Source organism: Volvox carteri (assembly GCF_000143455.1).
Source record: "Volvox carteri f. nagariensis unplaced genomic scaffold VOLCAscaffold_34, whole genome shotgun sequence".
Taxonomy (NCBI): Eukaryota; Viridiplantae; Chlorophyta; class Chlorophyceae; order Chlamydomonadales; family Volvocaceae; genus Volvox; species Volvox carteri.
In genome coordinates this window covers 324,288-343,497 of record NW_003307577.1, presented here as the reverse complement: position 1 = coordinate 343,497, position 19,210 = coordinate 324,288, and the positions used below count along the sequence as shown (strand labels likewise).

Genomic DNA, 19,210 nt, shown 5'->3' with positions numbered 1-19,210 from the left:
ATTGGGAGAGGGAGAGAGAGTGGGGGGAGAGAGAGAGGAGGAGAGGGAGAGAGAGAGGGGGGAGAGAGGGAGGGAGACAGGGAGAGAGGGAGAGCGGGAGAGAGGGAGAGAGGAAGAGGGGAAAACACGATAACAATATCCCCGGTTTCTCCCCCCCAGCTGGAACCATCCTCCAAAACTTGACCCCCCCCTCACCGATGTCCGGCACGAAACCCGCTCCGCCGTACATGGCGCGTCGCAGCCTGTCGTCCCGCAGCATCAGCGCCGAGCTGATCATCTGTATGTTCCTCCAGCCGCAGCCCCAGCCCCGGTCCGACCCCGTGGCGCTAAAGTGCTGAACAGGACAGCAAAGCAACGCCTGGTAGCTGCCGCCGCCGCCGCCAGCGCCGCTGCGGCCTCGGCCGCCGCCGCGACCACGGCCTCTGCCGCCACCGCCGCCGGCCGCCGCCTCCTCTTCCAGACACTTCTTCAAAAGGTAAATCAGCGCCGGCTCCGCAGACTGGACGGGGAAGCTGCCACCGCCGCCGTCGCCGCCGCCGACAGCACTTCCCCCAATACCACCACCACCTCCAAGACCGCTGGCCCCAGCGCCACCATCACCACCACCACCACCACCACTGCCGCCGCCGCCATTTCCACTACTGCGGTTATAAGTCACGGGTATTGTCAAAGTCGTGTGTGTCCCCGCCGCCATCCTCCAACCCCCTCCTCCCCCTCCCCCTCCCCCACCGCTGTATCCCCGTTGCTGCTGCACATCAGGTCGTTGTTGCGCCACCAGCTCGGCAGCTCGGGTACTAAGTCGCGGCCGCTGACTGCCACCACTTGCATTGCCCGTGTAACTGGTGTTGCGCTGGCGGAGGGGGCACTCAGAGGCCCAGTGACCCTCCTGGCCGCAGGAGAAGCAGCGGCCGGGGCGCTGAGGGCAGAGGGAGGAGGGGGGAAAACAAAGGGGACAATGGAGCTGGAGGGGGGGAGGGAAAGACGAACCACGAACGAGTGACGCTGTTGCCAGGGCAAGTGTGTGTGGGGGGGGGAAGGTTGGCTCCGAACGGGATTCGAACGGGGGTATATGAAAGGAAAGAAAGGCAAGTCATGTTTTTTGCTTCGGTTTTTCCTCTTTTCCACCTTGGCCTTCCCATCCGAAGAACACAGCAGACCGGGCTGACGCTCTCCTTCACCTGGACGAGTCCAAGGTTGGACAAGTTCAGCATCTAGGGAGGAGTTGTTCGTACAGATCATACCTGACGAGATACTTGTACTCTTCCAACCGCCTCCCGTTTACCTCTACCTCTCCTCCGCACTCACTTACCTTATCACTGAAGCCGTATTTGGCCCTCAGGGCCTCAAAATCCTGCTCCTCCTGAAGCCGCCGAGCAGCAGCCTCAGATGCAGCTGCCGTGTCGTACAACTCGTCCGTGTCGTCGTACAAGTACGAATCATCGAGACCCGCCTGTGCCGCGCGCATTGCAACACAAAAATGTCCGCATATGCGTTACTCGCTATGTTGCGCTTTGCCGTTCGCAATTTGTCCTTATAAATTTCCATCTGTACGTGTGTCTGTATGTCACTATGTCTATACGTGTCACACTGTGTGTGGGAGGCGTGTCGGCGTGCGGGCCGGGGTGAAGCGGCGGTGGCATACATACATGGTACATGCATACTCAACCCCACCTGCATCCACTCATCATCTCCGCCGCCAATATCGCTAGGGCCAGGACCAGGACCAAATCCTGCAGTGGCGGCGGGCCCAGAGCCGGGTCCAGCAAAGGCGGCACCCGCACCCACTGGCGCCAGCGGCGGCCCCTGTCCCCCCTCGGCCATCATCACGTGCGCCAACTCATGACTGTCCAGCTCCGAAACCGGGATCCACTGGCCGCAGCCGTACGGGCAGATGATGGAGGGAAGGCAATGAGACGATGAAGTTGCTGCCGCCGGAGGCAGCGGCGCCGGCGGGTTGTAGGCAGCAGTGGCAGCAGAGGCGCTTGCGGTGGAAGACGGAAAGGAGGATGTGAGTGCGGGGGCGCGCTGAGGAGATGGCGGTGCCTGGGTGGTCTGTGCGGAGAGTTGTTTTCGGGAGGGCGGATGGAGGACGGTGTCAGCGGGGAGGGGGCTCGCTGCTGTGGCGCCGCCACCGCCACCGCCGTCGGGAGAGTTTGGGCCCGAGACGATCATGACGTCGGACGAGGAGGATGGAGAGAGTGAAGGTGACCGCGGTGGTGGCGCCGCGGCCGCGGCCGATGGGGCGAGGACTGCAGCAACGGTGGTCGCGTTCACTGCGGGGGCGGCGGCGGCGGCGGTGGCGGTGGCGTGTGAAGTCTGTCTTGTGGCTGCGCTGCCAGGCAGTGAGGCGCTGCGGCCCCAGGCGGAAGGGGGATTGAGAGCACCGGGGTGTGAAATGAATAGGGGAGTGGGGGGAGAAAGGAATGGGGCGAGGGACTGAGCGCGTGGATGCCTCGTGTGGTGCGTGCTGCCTGCTGGCAGGAAAGGAGCACTGGAGAAGCAGTTAGTGGTCTCATAACGAGCAGCCTGAAGCTAAAAGACTGCAGAACATAGTGAGAGAGTCGTACGTATCTCTGCTTGTGTTTTTGTATTAGGAGGCAACGTAGATAATTTGGATTTGGGTTGATCGGTAGGTCACGCAACCTTAACCCTCCTACCGTCAGCGAGGACACCAGCTCAGCCTTTACTCGCTCGCCTACCTCTTGAACCCCCCCAGCCCTAATCCCCTTGCCCCCTGGGGGAATCTCAGTACGTATTTTTTTGGATTTGGTAAATTTAATGGCAGGGTACCTCTCATGGTCTCGCTCGTGCCTGTCCAGCATCACCAGAGGCACCAGTGCCCCGCACACCGTGCATCGCGCCGTGGGAATATCGGGCTCGTTTATGTGGGAGGTAAGTCCAGGGTGCTCGTCGAAGTGGCTGTTTACGTGTGCCTCCAGTAAGTGAAGATGTATGAGAACTCCACATACTGGACACGCCTCCATGGAGCCACAACCGCACGTGGGTGATGTCCTTTATCTTTAAACGTTTCGACACAGCATCTTAAGGCAGAAGGATTAGACAATTTCGTGTTTTCAGGTGATTGGTTCCGGCGTTTGGGCAGGTGCCAGTTGTATGAGTTATTTTTAATTTGTAAGGCGCGTTTACTGGAAAAGCTATGTGAGAGCACATAGGGGCTAGTTTTGGATAAAAGGCCAAATAGTTCCCATGACGCGCACAGCATGTACGACCACAAGGTGCGAACGCAACTTGTAAAGTGAGCTTGCGGTAATCCGTGAAAGGATATAGGGACGTCTGGGCAACTTGTCTAAAATTTTTTACACATCCAAGGCATTTCATCATCAATCAGCAGAGTAGCCTACTAGTAGAAGGGCCGCAATTCAGTGGTTTCTGGCACATATTTTAATTTGACGAGATGGACCAGCAAGGCTTAAGTAAGAAGCAAGAATCTCGGCTACCAATTACCGACTCCGTGTTCGGTCGCGGGTACCCTGCGCAAGCAGCATCCATCGAATACGCGCCCCCACCACCGCTATACCACGCAAGACGAGCGGTGAGCGGGATGAGAACTAACGAAGTTGGGGATGGTACATCTTGCCCACAACGCTGCAACGCAGGTCCTCAGTTCCTTTACAGCTGCCTGCCTTGCAGCTGCAATGATTTGTCTTTACGAAATTTTACCCTTGCGCAGCCTGGTCTCCCGCATCTGTTTCACTTTACCGACCAACAACAAGACATGCTCAGTGGACTGAACAACTACCGCGGAGACCTTGAGAAGAAGCGAGCTGCAGAAGCGAGGGCAAATAATGGAATTGGCTGCCTATTGAAGTAGTAGCAGTGGATGGTTTCAGGTTGAATGTGTGTTGGCATGGGCGTTAGTGTGGAGCTGCAACCTCGATGTTTCTTAGTTACTCGTATCTGGAAAAGCACATTTAGATTTTTGTGGTTCCAACGCAGCCCCGATACCATGCTATCGGGAACCCGCGAGCGGCGAGCCCTGGTCTGTCGTGCCGGGCTCAAACCGCAGGGCGTTGCGGAAGGTAGAGATACCTATCTTTTCGCTGCGCTGTACGCAAGAGTACTTAAGTTATCGGTTTGCTATAAGTATAAGGCGGCTGTATAGTAAGCATTTTGAGACGACCTTGAAATGTTTCCCTGGGATCTGCGTGTGGAGTCGCTCCCAGACTTGCTGCTTCTAAGCCGCCTGTACAAGGCAAGACCACCGTATCATGACGCTTTGAGCCGCGCGACAACGTATCGGAATGTGTAACCAAAGCGTGCTGGGTGCAGGTGTCTGCGGCGCTGAACGCAGCAGCAAAACTAGATGTATTCACCGTCCTCAGCCGCCATCCCGAAGGTGTGGCGGCCCTCTGTGTTGCTGCTCCTTTCCGTCCCTCAACGCACCATAACAGCTCCCTTCCCATCGTGGCCATGGCCACATGAGGGCCAGGTTTGCGGGCCCCCTCCCCCACCCGGCCCCGCCAGACACAACACACTAGCCGCCGCGCCACCAGCCACCGACTCCCTCTCTCTCACCCCAACGCGGCACTCTTCCCTACACACAGCTTTCACGCGCCGTTACGTCATTCCATGCCGTGCCGTGCTAAGCCACGGCATGGTAATACGTCCGCCCACGACACGCTCCTTTCCCCCCGTTCATGCGCCAGATGGTGCAGCCAGCCAGCGGCTAATCTGCTACCAAAAGGGTGTCAGGGCTCCAGCTCTAGCTCTAGCTCTACTGCTGCACCACCAGTCAAAACTCACCCTAGCCTGCCCTCTCCCATCACATTCGCCATTCATCTGCGATAATCCCACCCATGGATACGGCTCGCTCGTATATGTAATTTCCCAAGCTGGTGACCCGACGTCCACGCAGCTGATGCAGCCAACGATGTAAGTGTGGCCGTCGCCATTCACGCAGGCATCATCTACCGCCCTAGGGTCTCCCCCCCCCCGCCCCCGCCTGCCTGCCCGCTGGTACGCCTGGCTGTCCACAAACAGTATGTATGTCTGACATGGGTGTAACCCTGACCCGTCCCCTGATTCATCCGCCCCACCCTAGCCCCTCACACTCGCGCACCGGAGGTTCCTCACTTCGCATTCGCCGCCGAGATGCGTCTCCTACGTCACCATGAGTAGGTGCGACCTACCTGGTATCAGTACTGGTACCGATTGAGGCCGTCATCCACTACCCGGTGCCGCTCGCTGTGTCCCCCCCCCGGGCCTTTACTTCTTTACGGCTTGGCATTACTGCTTTTCTTCTGCGCTTATTTTAGTCTTGGCGGCTAGATAGGTAGTTTTCCGACATCTTCACCACGTCATCCCGAGGTCGCCGCCTTCAAGAACGCCTTTTGGTCAGTTCTAGGTACACTCTTGCCCTGGCAGCAGCTTCACTCGTTCGTGGTTCGTCTTCCCCCCCCGGGCCGCCCTCTCTCCCTCTCCCCTTCCCCCGCCTACTATCTTGCCTTGGCAGCAGCTTCAATCGCGTGTGGTTCGTCTTTCCCCCGCCTCTCTCCTCCCCCTCGACCTCAGCCCCGGTGTCTACACCCCCCCCGTTGTTCCACACCGGCCGGGCAGCTGGCCGCTTTCTTGTGGCCAAACCGAGCACTCCTCCAACTGCCACTGCTCCGCCAATGCGAGGCTGTACAGGCAACCCTCCCACTTACCCGTATTTGCTGTCGGTCCGTTGGCGAAGGGGAGAATCGTGCGCTGGATACTGCGGATCATTCGCCCATCCCCGCTCCTGCGGGCCGCAACTCGCACAACTCGCTGGAGGCCTTAGGACCCGAGAACACGTGTGTGAACACGAACACATGTAAACGCGCAGAACACGCTGACGGCCCAACATGGAACTCATACGCGCTCTAATGTGGATCTTCCAATCTTCCCAACCTCCGCCTCGCAGACCAACAGTCTACACTCCGCCTGTAAATTAGGCGCTCCGAGTCCTTCTGTGCGTTCTTTTGTCCTCGGTTTTTTGGGGTTCGGATTGCCTTCTCCCTCCATTGCGGCTCCCTCTCCATCACCCCGTCGCGGGCAACTGCAGCTGTCCATCCCTTCCAGATTCTCCACCCCAACCCCATTTTCACCCCCAGCTGCCCCACCCCAACCCCACCCCTACACCCTCCTTAAGGTGCCAGTCTGCAGCAGCTGAGTGAAATGCTGGGTCTGTGTCGGGAGCCCCACTTCCGGGGGGGTGCGGATTTCCTTGACTTGTTGGTTTCAGTGGCCTGCCTGGAGCGATCTGGTGGGGGGAGGAGGGGGGAGGAGGGTCATATGGGAGGGTAAAGGGAGGTAGAGGGGAGCTGAGGGCTCGAACAAAGGAATGGAAGCAGGGGCAGGAGGAAAGGGAGCAGGAGGTTTTGCTCGGTCGAGAAGCCGGCACAGGGGGAGGAGAGGGGTGGGGGCCCCTCACAAGTAGAGGCTGGAAGGCACTGGAGAAGGGCTGATGCCCAGTAGGGGGTAACGCCCGCCTGCCGGGGGCCGGTATACGGTGGAAGGAGCGGTGAGGTGGAGGCGACACGCGCGCTAAAACACACACACACATATGCACGTGTACATGTCAAGGGTGCACATTCATACAGACAGACGCATGACCCGGTTCTATGCCCTCTGAACATCGGATCCAGGGGAGGGTCCAGACGGCACTTTGTACCGCAATACTCCCCTGGTGGAGCAGTACCTGGTGCGGGGGAGGCCCCACTACGCGGGTAGGGCGGCGGGGGGGATGGTGGTGTGGGTGAAACGCGCTCGGGAGGGGGGTGCGGGTGGAGAGGGGAGATGATTGGAGAGGGGGGGGTGGAGCGGCGGGAACAAGGGTTTTGCCGGCGTGTCGCAGAGTCAATGGGCTTTGGCTCCATCTGTTGGTTATGACATGGATATCTGAAGATATTAACAAACCTGGATCTGGATTCGGGATGGGACATACGTGCCTGGTTCCATAAACAGATCATCTCGGTGTCTTCCGTACAAAGCCTTATTCCCGGGCGGTCCCACCCCCCTTTCCCCTCTCCCTCTGGCGCCCCTTTTCTCTCGCCAAGGCGGCATCCTCCGCCTCAACTCCGAGCGCTCCTTCCCGATGTTCAGCCATCTGGTCCACGCATTGCAACACGGGGAGATGCCCCCGGGTAGGGGGGGTTGAGGGCTGGGGGGTGTGCGGTGTGTGTGTGTGTGTGTGTGTGTGTGTGTGTGTGTGTGTGTGTGTGACGAATTTCCCCGGCTGAGAGATCTCCACTCCCATCACGTGGTGTTGTGACAACACACGTACACACACATATACACACACACGCGCGCACACATCGGAATTCACACACCTACTTACGCACATACGCACATACATACCGTCCGCCCGTACCACCTGCCGTCATGTCCGCAACCTCATACCCGATATACCCGATACATCCGATTTATCCGCCGTCATGCCCCGCGAGTAAAAACTTGGCCCACCATGCCGCGGGGAGGGCCTCCCACCCCGCATATCGGCCCTGTCTGTCATTATGCGCCACTTCCACCTGCGCCGCTTCGTCTTATTGCCTGCCCCAGCATCCATGAACACCACCTTAACAGTACCATGGCGACGCGTTTTGCTTTCTTTATTACCGCTTTGTTTTCTGTAATACCCTTTCATCCCCCCCCTGCTCCAGTACCATTCCCGTGCACACAGACCATGGAGACAGCCCCGAAACCCCCGATCCTTAACTCCCACAATGTCTAACGGCCAACGGCCAATATAGCACCTCCAATCAGTCCCATTGTACGCGATGCGCCGCATGACGCGTTTCTCAACTCTTCTAACTCCCCGTCAGATGCCTTCCAACGCATCACCGACATCCACACCACCTTCAACTCCGACGTCGCGGCAGCGGAGTTCTTCGCGGAGGGCATGACAGGAGCCAGCCTCGGTAAGAACACCCATCATGTCGTACATTCCTGCCGTACGTTGCCCATTTCCCGTCACCAAACGCGCTCGGCAATATACAAATAGATAATTCTCAATAGGCAATTAGAAGTACAGTTATGCCATACACCTACCGTATATTTTGCAGAAACGTATTTTTTATTAGAAGTCGGACACTGGTAATTACGACAATGTACGACATCGGTCGTATCCAAACCCCTAATTAACGTGGGCTCCAACTCCCCGCGCGTTGGACAGGCAACTTCCAGTTGTTGGCGGAGCGGTTTCCCTTCTCCCGCTTCACGAGTGTGGGCGACCTGGGGGGTTCCGCAGGCTGCCTGGCGTGCTGTGTGGCTTCCCGCCACGCGCACCTCACCGCCACCACGTACGACCTGCCTCCCGTACATGCGGCGGCGGAGAGATACGTCCGGGGTTTCACCCTCCGGGGGCAGGCGGCCGCGGGTGGTGGCGGCGGCGGTGACGGTGGTGCTGGTGCTGGGGATGGGGATGGTTTGGATCTTCAGCGGCGAGTGCAGGTAGGGTGTGGGTAGCGGGGTACGTGGATGTATTTGGGGGATGGGTGGGCGGGAGGAGGGGGGAAGTGGAGGACGGGTGACTACCCGCCCTAGGGGCTTGAGGTGGGGAGATGGGGAGGAACCCTGTGAGGAGGTTCATTAGCGTGCCACACGGGAACACGGGAACGGTGTGTTTGTGTGTCTGCTTGTGCTTACCTGACCCACCTTGCTGATCCCTGATTCACAGTACGGAAGCCGTAAACGGTACCGTGTCGTACCGTACCCTACCCCCGCCCCTACCCCCCCCCCCCAAAACACACATCCACATCACCGGCAGGTCCGGGACTATGATTTCTTCTCCCCCGATCCCATACCTGCCGGTCATGACGTACTGACGTACGGCATGGTACTGCACGACTGGGGTATCGACAAGAAGCTGCTGCTGATGCGGAAGGCAAGTCGGGTCGGGGAATTAGGCTTGGGGACAGTTCGGACAGTTCCGTGGCTCGCGGCTCAGAACGGTAAAAGGAGGTGACAAACGAATTCGGGACCCGGACAGCACCTCCAACTGTGAGGGTGCGTGGTTGACGGGGGAGATGGAACCGCACCACCATGTCTATAAGATTGTGCGGAGGACTGGTCGGGTTAGTTCAGTTGGTGGGGAGGGGAGGGTCGCCGGCCGCCTGTTGTGCTTACACTGTTGTGTGGTGTATATGTACTTGTGTATGCTTGTGTGTATGTGTCTTGATGTATGTATATGCGTGTGGAGCCCCCCTCCGCAAGGGGGGGTCGAGGCCCGGAGCCCATCAACAGCCTTCAGAGCATGTACGGCTAACGTGGACCAGAGCTTGTCGACCAACTCGTTTTTTCAAATCTGCACGGTTTTACACGGTGCCGTACACGCGCCCAACCACCAACCAACCATTCATCACAGCCCACTGTCTGCAAACCTGAACCCCTTGCCAGCTCAGCACCACCTACTACACGTACCTACCCCCCCCCCCCCCACACACACACCGCACCCACCCCACCCACCCCCCACCCCCCCACACACACGCCCTCAGGCCTTCGAATCCCTCCCTCCGGGGGGAGCCCTCATCGCCATAGACCACCTGATAGATGACAACCGTACGAACAGTGCCGTACAGCTAGGCATGAGCCTCACCATGCTCCTAGAGTTCGGGCGGGAGAACGCGTTTGACTACTCGTTCAAGGTACGGCACGGCTGATTTAAGGCGTGGTACAGCGCGGTGGGGTTACACGGAAATTGTGGTGCGATGGGGTTGGTGGGGTGATAGGTGGCCGTGATCACATGTGCATGTGGCTCTGTTGTCGCGGTGAGCTGGATGTTGGGTGCCTTTCAAGGGTAGGGTAGTGCGTGCGGCTCTGTTGCTGCTTCTGTGCATGTTGTTGGGCATCATCGTTGATTCATTGCGGCGAATCCGTGTCTAGACACTGGACACGTACATGTCAGGACGTGCGTGTGCGTGTGTGTGTGTGTGTGTGTGTGTGTGTGCGTGTGTGTGTGTGCGTGTGTGTGTGCGTGTGTGTGTATGTGCGTGTGTGTATGTGTGTGTGTGCGTTTGTATGTGCATTTGTGTGTGCGTGTGTGTGTGTCAAGTCAGCAGTTTCGACCCCACTCCCACCCTCCCTCCGCTCCACCTACATGTAAACATACATACATACGTACATGCGCAGGAGTTCAGCGAGTGGGCTACCCAAGTCGGGTTCTCCTCCCTGGAGCTCATTCCGCTGCTGGGAACTGCCAAAGCGGCGGTAGCGTACAAGTAGATGAAGAGGGAGTGGATAGAGCTACACAGTTCGGTTCGTCGCTGGGTTCTGTGCGGGGGGAAGATGGAGCCCAGGGGGTGGAGCTGAAAACCGCCTCGCTGCGTCTTTTAACTGACTGTGATGTGCTGTGCTAGCAAAATGGAGCCGACTTCTCAGTGATTTTTATTCGTAAGCCAACATACAGGGCATGGGAGGTGTCGTGCTGCTTAGGCCACCTTTATAGACATACCGATGCTTAGATGTTTTTTCAATGGTTCGCGATGACTGGTTGGGGCGAGGCGAAGCGAAGCGGAGTATGGGAGTAGGTGAACGTGTTACTATCTGCGGTAAGTACGTGTGTGTCAGTGTTATGTCCTGAAGAGGCCGTCTCTCATAACAGCACTGCGTGGTGGCGTCTCAGCCCATGTAGTATCACCGTGCGACATCGCAGAGAGAATGGGAACTCCAACCATGCCCGCTTATATAAAAGAACCTTATTAACTACTTGTCCGCTGTACAACTTAATGCGCCCCGGACACACCGCAGCAGCAGCAGCTTCAGGTCCGGCTGCCGGACCTCCCCATCTTCCTTATCCCCTGCCTCTGCTACAAACCCTCCCTTCAGCAATCCCTCGCAACACATGACACCACACGTGGCGCCATCCCCCTCAACACTTACGTGTGAGTGGATGTGTGGTTGCATTTTATCCCCTTGGCTGTGTCCGCAAGGGGACGGAGCTGTCCGCTCCGTGCCCATTGAGCCGCACCCGCCGTCCTCCAGTCTCCACCCACTACCGCCCAACGCAGTGACGTAAACGAGACTTAAGTGTTATGTATTGGGCTGAATTTGTTTGATTCAGAGGGTACAGTAACATTTATAGCATGAAAGAGGAGTGCCACAAAATATACACTGCCACCGGCCATCAACAGCTGCAAAGCACTACAGCAAATTGGACATTTGCAACCGAACCGGACAGAACAGAGATAATCAATCACCTAAAGGCATTCTTCCGCCTTGCACTGCACTGCACCGCACGGCCCCACACTGCACGTCCGGATAATACTCACCGCAGCACACCATCGTATCCACAAACAAAGCATGCCCTTCAAATCGCCAACAACTCGTTCTTCGCATCGTGTCTGACCGCCCGAATGTCCTCTGGTACCCGCATCCGCACATCCGAGCCCACATACGTTCGCTCACGACACATGCAGCGGGGCCTAATAAGCCTGGGCTCGGCCAATCTGCTCTGATCTCTAAATAGTTCCTCCAGTCCCAGTCAAAAAGCCTGTCCTCCGCAACGTAAATTTCTCTTGCGAGTAAATGTTTCTTGGGCTGGTGGTGTGTTCACAAGCCCTTACATAAAAAGGAGAAGACTCTTCTGTCCGCCCTCACGTCAAGTTCATGCCCCGGGCGCTCAGCGCGCGACAGCAAAACGTCTCCTTCTCCGCGGCTCCTGCCTTGTTGCTGCTGAATATCGATGCGTAAACCTCCTTCGTAGCGCCCGCTGGAATCTTCAGACGCTTGTTGACAGCAGCCGTCCCCGCCGCCGCTGCTGCTGCGTCGTCCGCTAATGGTGGCGAGCCACTCCGTCGCGCGTCAGCGCCGCCATTGACGGCGGCGTTCGGCAACACCACTGCCGCCGTCGCCGCGGCTGACCGTTTCTTGTCCTTCTTGGATCCGGCCTTTTCCGCCAGGCGCGCCGCTATCCGGGCCCGCAGCTGTTCCAGCTGCTCGCCTGTGGCTTGCGGTCACGTCCAACGATACTCACGTTCATGCACACCATAGGACACTGACAGGCAACTAGCTGTAGATAGGTCTTTGGCCGCCTCGGGCTCCGGGTCTACGAGTTAACATCTTCAGGTAAAAGGAAGACGGTGACCAAGGAGAAGATGGAGAAGACGAAGAACAGAAACACGGACCGCTAGAATCGACAGTTAACGGACTTTGCAGGGGCGTAGTAGACTCGCATCCCACTTGCGATACCTTGCTGGTCGTCCCAACCCCGCCAGCCCATTACCCCCGTCCATAACCCGCCCGGCATGGCCCACCCGGAGGGCCCTCCCGGGCCGTCCATGACAGCGTACTTCCCGTACCTGTGGGATTCACCGGTGTAATCTCTAGCTCCGAAACCTTCTTTCCTGCTAGCTCCTCCACCACAGCCGGCACCTCCTTCAGCGCCTTCTCGCTCACGACATGGCCGCTGGGGCGTAGCACCACAAACTTGTAGCGTCCATTGAAGGCGACGCCCGTGACCGGGCAACAAAAGTCCGAGTCATTGCTGGGCTGGAATGTCGCTTGGGAAGCAGCGGCCGCCTTGGCGTGGGAACCGCTCGCTCCCCCACCAGAAGCGGACTTTTTCGCTGGGTGCAGCTTGAGCTCTAATACTGATTTGAGCCCAGTGATGTGGGATAGTGCTTGCGGTATGGATTTGTCGAGCAGTCGCTGGATCACCGCATCCTTGTTGTAGAGGTTGCCGATATCGTCCACGACACAAGGGGGCGTAAGCGGCTCGCCGGACAGGTGGCAACGCGTCCATTTCGCGAGGCGCTCCTCCTCGGGGTTCACCTTGTCGGCTTTCTTGCCCAGGTACATCTCCAGGTAGCAGGATCGCGACTCGGCGCCAGTGGAGCCGCCGTCGCCACCGCCGCCGCGAAGGCGGTAGCTGAGCTGCAACGTTGCGTTGGGGCCCAGGCTGCAGACATCGCTAAGGAGCCGCTCATCTGGCAGCGAGACGCCCCCATGCTGCAAGCGCTGTTAGACGGAAAGAAGGACGCACTGTATTAGGCAAGAAACCGTGAAGGCTTGGGGATATGCTGCGCGGAGCAGCAGTAACTCACCATGAAGCGGTAAGGTCCCAGCTGTGCGTTCCTGGAGCTAAGTCGCTCCTTCAGGTCTCCAATTGTATCGGAAATCGAGCAGTCAACGGCCAGCGTCCCAACAGGAAAGCCGCATCGGACAAAGAGTAGCATCTCGTTCAGTTCCTTCCAATTCCTTCCAAAGGCAGGTCTCAGGAAATTGAAAATTGTAAGGTACTGTTCGTCTTACGGTCGGAACGATAAAGGCACGGTGCAGTGGACAACTGTTTCGTTGCGAGAAACCGAGCGATCGTCAACAATTAATAAGGGTGGTTATAACAGCTGCAAGCTATTGAGGTTTTGGTGGCCTACTGCACAGACGATCCCAAAACGAAGTCTCTGTGCGAGCTTGCGTACGACAGCCCTTTGGTTCTTCCCAAACATGCATGAGGTTGGCCCGCCCTAACATCTTGTTGTTTTTCATGCTATGGTTTATGACGTCAACATGACAAATTACGATGCCGGGTACGCAGTTGTTGGGCCGTCCCGTCTTTCACGCGGTTAATGGGGACCTTCATCGCGTCATGTGACGCCAATTGATGAACTCATTTGCTGTTGTCTTGAGCATTAGTTGGTTCTCTATAAGACTTTCATAGCCTGGCCACTTAGACCTTGGAAGCGGTTGGAAAACGACTTCATGTCCCTTGATTCGCAGAGTTCCTTACTCAACGTTCGGGACAAGCTTCTATACACAGCTGAAAAATAGTCCTGCTTACTCGATCGGTTATGGTGAAAAGGAGGTGAGGGGGCCGCTTCGATGCCAGCTTGCGAGGCACTCCTAGTAATGCTCCAAGGGAACAGTTTATTGTTAGGTAGATTTCTCCGCTACAAAGTTGGTAAACTATGGATTAACCTGCTGGCTGCTCACCCTGCCAAAAACCCACGTGTTACGTCAACTTCAGAGACTGCCAGAGCACCTGTCAGTCAAAGAAGCCGTCCCCGGCCCCGGCACCTACAGCGCCGATCCAGATGCACTTCGACATTCAGGTAAAGCTGGAAGATATGCTTTCAGATGATCCCAAGCTGCATGCCACCGGCCGGATCACGACACGGACGAGTTTTGCCCTAGACTTACAGAAAGCAGGCACATGCAGCAACTGGTATGCACGATGGTATGGTGTTCAACGATCAAAAAATCTCCTTCTTGCCTCTCTTTGGCGACCTAATAACTGTCGTCAAACAGTTCGAGTTCTGCTTGACGTAGGTCTGGCTTGAGGACAGTACTGGGTAAAACCGACACATCGGGGAAAGCCGCCCGACCCGAACTTTGGCACATAACCACAGCGGCCCGCTGCCTAACCTTTCGCCAAGCAATGTTGATTGCTTGTATACGTGTTGTTGGTTTGCCTAATGCAGCTCACCTTTCCTGTGTTTGCGCATTTTGCCCACGCATTTTCAGGTCCTCTTGTCCAACCCGGCTTGTACGCCAACGCGAAATGGGCAGTCGACACCACCGTCAGGACAAACTTGGGCCTGCCGAAGCACACGCATAAGAGTGCGTGTATGTCGTACGCGCGTACGGTTTCTAGGGATGTCATGCAGCAGCGAGATTTGTACAGCGGCCCGATCCGGCTGGGGAGTCGTGTTCAGGCTTGTGGGTGCAGTTTGGTAGCCCCTTCTTTGCCGGCTGAGCTGGGAGATGCCTACCGATACACAGCTGCGCCCCAAGTGAAGCCCCATGTGCGCCCAGCTCAACTGCCCGCCCGCAGTTTTCCATCCGGCCCAGCTACCTGCCTGTTTGCCAGTCCGCGCCACCTTATGCACATCTTTACCGCATGTGCCGTACACCGCATGGGCGCCAAAAAACGTTTCTTCGCATCTTGCCGCGTGTGCCTCTGTCTGCTCGCTCAGTGCCCCCTGGGCCCGGACTGTACTTCCGGACCCATAGCGCCAACAACCTGACCGGATCCAAGCAGCTCAAAAGCAGCTGGAGAAACTCCGCAGAGTCAGGATGGCAGGACTACTGCGCAAGGTGGGGGGGCGTGGGTTTTAACCTTCACCTTCGTCAACGTAAGGTTTTTATGACGGTTTGCGTGGGTTTGGGTTTTGGGTTTTGCGTCTTATTCGCGTTCTGTCTTTGGCAATGAAGACGAAGACGGCGACGACCATGTGTGCCAATTTTCATTTTTCCCCAGCCCCGGCATCGGAAGGGCTGCGAGCAGGTTTCGATGTTAAATGCACGGCACCAGGGTCCTTTCCCTTTCCTTTCTCGCAATCTTGTCTAAGATTGCAATTAATACTGCTGTCGCTGTGTTCCTTGTGTTATTGTCCTACGTGGCGCATCGTGTGGTCGTCGCTCACCAGGCAGTGTCAGACGCCGGTTGTGTTGTCTCGAGAGCACGAGCGGGAGCGGTACGGCACGCACTCGCCGGGCCCTATGACTGCAGTACCGGTAGACGCAGTGGGACGACAGCTAACCTCGAACCGCAAGACACAGCCCCGGTGAGCTCTCTGCCTGCCCTGCGACAGCTTGTAGTGTTGTTCCTGCTTGTTATGCTGCTGCTCCTCCTCTTGTCGGTTGTAATGCATGCCGGTGTTAACCTGGATTTCCGGATTTCGCGAAGGCGCCGACCTGCCACTAATCCCTGTTTGCACTGTACGATTTGCAGCTATGCTTACAAAGATGGATGGTAAACCCTTTCTTTCAGAATGGTTCACTGAAAGGAAGAGGATGTATTCACCTGTTAAGTGTAGTTGTGCTCATGATGGCGCCTTTGGTGCGAAATGTTTGCGTCTAAATGATGATGGTGATGGCGGTGGTCTTGTTTTTTTGGTGCACTATTTACGGACAGGTGTGCATTCGGGCGATCGGAGCGGTTCTCAACGGTGGCGATGCGGATGTCGGCGGCGGTGCCGGGCCCCGGGGCATACAACTACTGAGCGGGCGGCAGCTGTGGCGGCAATGGACCGGGAGCTGCCGGCAGTGATTATGAGTGACGAGTGATTATGAGTACTGATGACGTGACGCTGCACGGCGCCACCGCGGACATCTCGACACAGTGTAGAAGTAGTTTTTCCCTCTCTGGCCGGCGCCGTGGTGGCCTGAGAGCTGCATTTTCGGCTGCAGAGCCGCCCCAACAAAGCAGCTGCGGCGACAGCAGCTGTGATGGCCGCAACGGCAATGCAGTAATGGCGGCGGGGCCAGCAGCGATGACGGCAGTGATGCGACGGCGGCGATGGCAGCTGTGATGGCTGCCATCGACCCGAGGTGTGACCCGCCAGGCTTGCCCCCCTCCGCTCTCCTGGCTGACTGCTGAAACTGAGGGGTTAAGAAAGTGGACGGCGGAATAGAAAGCAAAGGAGCATTGCGGGGTCTTATAGATAGCGCCAGTAATGCGACTTGGCCTTTGGCTGGTGGTTGGGTCAATGGTCGCCGCTACAGTCCCGCCCTTCCTGATTTCCCGCCAGTGTGGGGAGTGTGCGCCTCGGTGAGGAGGGCACGCATGGTGCAAGCCTCTCCGCTTTTATCTGCCTGGAGCTGCCCCTTTTGGGTTACTCTTCCTGTGTACACACCCTCCTCGGTGAGCCGTTGTCTGGTGCTGCCCTGGCGGTGGCTGGTGTCCTCGTGCCGCTGCATGACGCTAAACACGGCTAGAGGGGTATGCAATAGCAAACGCATGTGCTGGTGTTGTGGTCTTGTCCACACCATCTGCTGGTTGCATTTTTTGGGCAACTTGTTGATCTGGGTTTTGCTGTAATTTGTAATGGCACACTGAGGGCGGCTAATATCCTGCTGCCCTGCTTCGAAGAGGTGATGATACGTTATAACAGTAGCGCTGGGGACGAGCTTCCACCTTGTCACGGTGAGTGACGGTCTGCTTGTATGTAGGTCTGTATGCTTTGGGGTATGTGGGTAGTATATTTATGTAAACATGCCATGTATATGGATGTGCACGTATGGGTTTGTCTGCAGGTAGTTGGTGTTTACTTGTACAGCTGGTATGTTTTGAAATAATACTTCCGGTATTGTGTTACTGTCCAGGCGACACAACCGGTCTATTCTTTATATCTTTTTCGCGGGAAGGGTGGTGGTTTCACTTATTTTGCTTCGGTGCTGATTAGTTTGGCTGGCTGGACATTTGGTGGGGGGCTCCTCTAGCCTTGGTCGGGTGGGAAGGTCAGGTAGGTAGGAAAGTAGGTAGGTAGGTAGGTAGGTAGGTAGGTAGGTAGGTAGGTAGGTAGGTAGGTAGGTAGGTAGGTAGGTAAGACAGGCGAATGTACATGGTTCACAATATAGGATAAGTAAATGTGGTGGTGGTGCATTACACTGGTGTACATGTGCACATGTGGATTAAGCCACTATTCCAACCAGGGTTGGGGAGGTGTGTGGAGACAACACGACACAGCAGGAGTGCGACACGTTTATTATTCCTGTGTGTGTACGTATGTACGTTTGTGCCACATGTGCAAAGGAAGCTGTATGTATTGCTGTGTGAACGGGGCAGGTAGAAGGGTGCAAAGGCAAGATGGCTCCGGATGCATTGCGGCCAAACTGACGAATGTATGGTCAGGTGAACTGGGGCGAGGTCGGTGTTGGGCAGGTGTAACTATCATTTTTCCCCAATCTTGTTGTTGTGTGGGTGACGTTTGCTTGTCTGGCTGCAGTCATGCCGAGATTTTGTTTTGACCATCTGTCTGTAGTTGCTGGCCAGACACCGAAAGGCTTTTCGAGATGCTGGGAATGCACACTATCGCGTGTGTATGTATTTGGTGATGTGTGCCGTACCATACGACAGCTACTTTGTTATGCTCTATATCTTGCTTGGTTGTCGGGATCGGAATGTGCTTGGGTGAGATTTGCAATGACGGACGGGGAAACCTATTGGATTATCATATATGTATGTACATGTATGTACATGTATGTATGTATGTATGTATGTATGTATGTATGTATGTATGTATGTATGTATGTACTTACTTTGGATGGGACTCGGCTTCCAGCCTGCCAGCCTTCCCATGGCCGAGCGACGAAGTCACCAGCCAGCGAGGCTACTGGTTATTTCACACCCGCCCGCCGCCTGCCCACACTCTTAACTCCCCGGGCCACATACATTTTGTTGTCGGTCATAACGGATCCGGACCACCAGATCAGAGGGGCCGCCACATGGTACCAGCTGACCAAATCAACCTTAGCACCAAATACAAACAAGGAAAACTCTATATAGCATCATGCAACTGTGTGCACCGAATTACCTGTGCATGCCCTAAATGCAAACCAACATAACATAAAGATTCTATAAATAACTACAGTAGCCGTAAGATGGGTCGCCATCCGTAAGCACTAATGCAGTGCTACGACGTCAAACAATACAGACAAACGCACTTCCGCGGTAATTCCGTCCCTATGGTATACATTGTATAGAGGTCGGCAAATAAGGCGGGTCCTGCGGGTCTGTACCACAGTACCCGCAGCCGATATTCGTCTTAAGGCCTCAGCTGCAGGTCCCTAATGACCAAAATTTGACCAAAAGACGTGATTAGCAGCCTCTGTTGCGCCCCGTAGTAGGGCCTCGTGCTGGACTTGAACTCTGTGTTTAACTTCGTAAAGAAGGAAGTCGCCCCAAAAAGGTTTTAGGTTTATTATCCGAAATTATGCCTTCCCGCAGCCGTAGAAACCGAATTGCCTACCTCTGATTGGAAGTTTATAAATATTCTCAGACGTACAGTTGGTACGGATGGCCGTTAGTGGTGTTACAAAGATGTGTCAGTCTGACTCCCTTTTATTGCATCATGACTACAATACAGTTTTCAACTTGTTCAACCCTCAAATCGTGTCTCAATTAGCATTAATCTTCCCAGAATGCAGTCCATTTTGCTGCTGCCTCTCCGTCTCCACCGTCCCTTGCTGCCTCACTCTCATCATCTCACATCTCATCCCATCCCTTCTCCAGTCACATCCACCAGCCCTGCCATGCTCATCTAAATGTCTGTGTCCGCGCCCACTGCTGCTGGCCCTGCATCATTGCCCTCATCAACAGCTGCCTCCGTAGTGGTGGAAACGGCTGCAAAGGTTTCCTCTGTAGCCTCCTGAGCTGCTTCCTGCAGCCTCGATGCCTCACTTGCAGCTGCCTGCATATCCAAGAAAGCCCAAAGAATGGAGAAATCGGGAATGAGGGAGAATCCATCCTTAGGCAGGGAGATACAGGGTGGAAGAAAACAAGGTATCAGGC

General features: G+C 56.2%; 5 protein-coding genes across 5 annotated transcripts in view; 2 read left to right on the top strand and 3 right to left on the bottom strand.

The window, feature by feature from the left end:
* The window catches only part of VOLCADRAFT_63303 (uncharacterized protein), a gene marked incomplete at both ends in the record, with an annotated part of 3,293 nt that extends 2,599 nt beyond the window's left edge, over nucleotides 1-694 (bottom strand). Inside the window, one exon of the mRNA XM_002953070.1 lies at nucleotides 196-694. Within this exon, the coding sequence (XP_002953116.1) occupies nucleotides 196-694 (499 nt within the window). The remainder of the gene's footprint in view (nucleotides 1-195) is intronic.
* A 615-nt stretch (nucleotides 695-1,309) lies between these two features.
* VOLCADRAFT_118291 (uncharacterized protein) lies at nucleotides 1,310-2,984 on the bottom strand (the record flags this gene model as incomplete). Its single annotated transcript, XM_002953069.1, has 4 exons — nucleotides 1,310-1,450; nucleotides 1,672-1,730; nucleotides 1,782-1,981; nucleotides 2,791-2,984. Coding segments are annotated over 4 exons (594 nt in total), but the record flags the coding sequence as incomplete, so codon positions are not given.
* A 304-nt stretch (nucleotides 2,985-3,288) lies between these two features.
* Nucleotides 3,289-10,203, top strand: VOLCADRAFT_121144 (uncharacterized protein; the record flags this gene model as incomplete). The annotated part of the gene is made up of 10 exons (XM_002953144.1): nucleotides 3,289-3,553; nucleotides 5,063-5,139; nucleotides 5,533-5,681; nucleotides 6,134-6,247; nucleotides 7,041-7,127; nucleotides 7,806-7,901; nucleotides 8,156-8,433; nucleotides 8,750-8,875; nucleotides 9,477-9,626; nucleotides 10,111-10,203. The coding sequence occupies exons 1-10, from the start codon at nucleotides 3,416-3,418 to the stop codon at nucleotides 10,201-10,203; spliced, it is 1,308 nt and encodes a 435-aa protein (XP_002953190.1). The 5' UTR covers nucleotides 3,289-3,415.
* A 1,370-nt stretch (nucleotides 10,204-11,573) lies between these two features.
* VOLCADRAFT_63267 (uncharacterized protein) lies at nucleotides 11,574-12,858 on the bottom strand (the record flags this gene model as incomplete). The annotated part of the gene is made up of 3 exons (XM_002953068.1): nucleotides 11,574-11,920; nucleotides 12,279-12,479; nucleotides 12,528-12,858. Coding segments are annotated over 3 exons (879 nt in total), but the record flags the coding sequence as incomplete, so codon positions are not given.
* A 609-nt stretch (nucleotides 12,859-13,467) lies between these two features.
* Nucleotides 13,468-19,071, top strand: VOLCADRAFT_93864 (uncharacterized protein; the record flags this gene model as incomplete). The annotated part of the gene is made up of 8 exons (XM_002953143.1): nucleotides 13,468-13,505; nucleotides 13,945-14,027; nucleotides 14,440-14,535; nucleotides 14,892-15,012; nucleotides 15,345-15,482; nucleotides 16,449-16,561; nucleotides 16,790-16,843; nucleotides 19,019-19,071. 8 exons carry the CDS (start codon nucleotides 13,468-13,470, stop codon nucleotides 19,069-19,071), a joined length of 696 nt encoding a protein of 231 aa, XP_002953189.1.
* Between the last annotated feature and the right edge of the window lie 139 nt (nucleotides 19,072-19,210).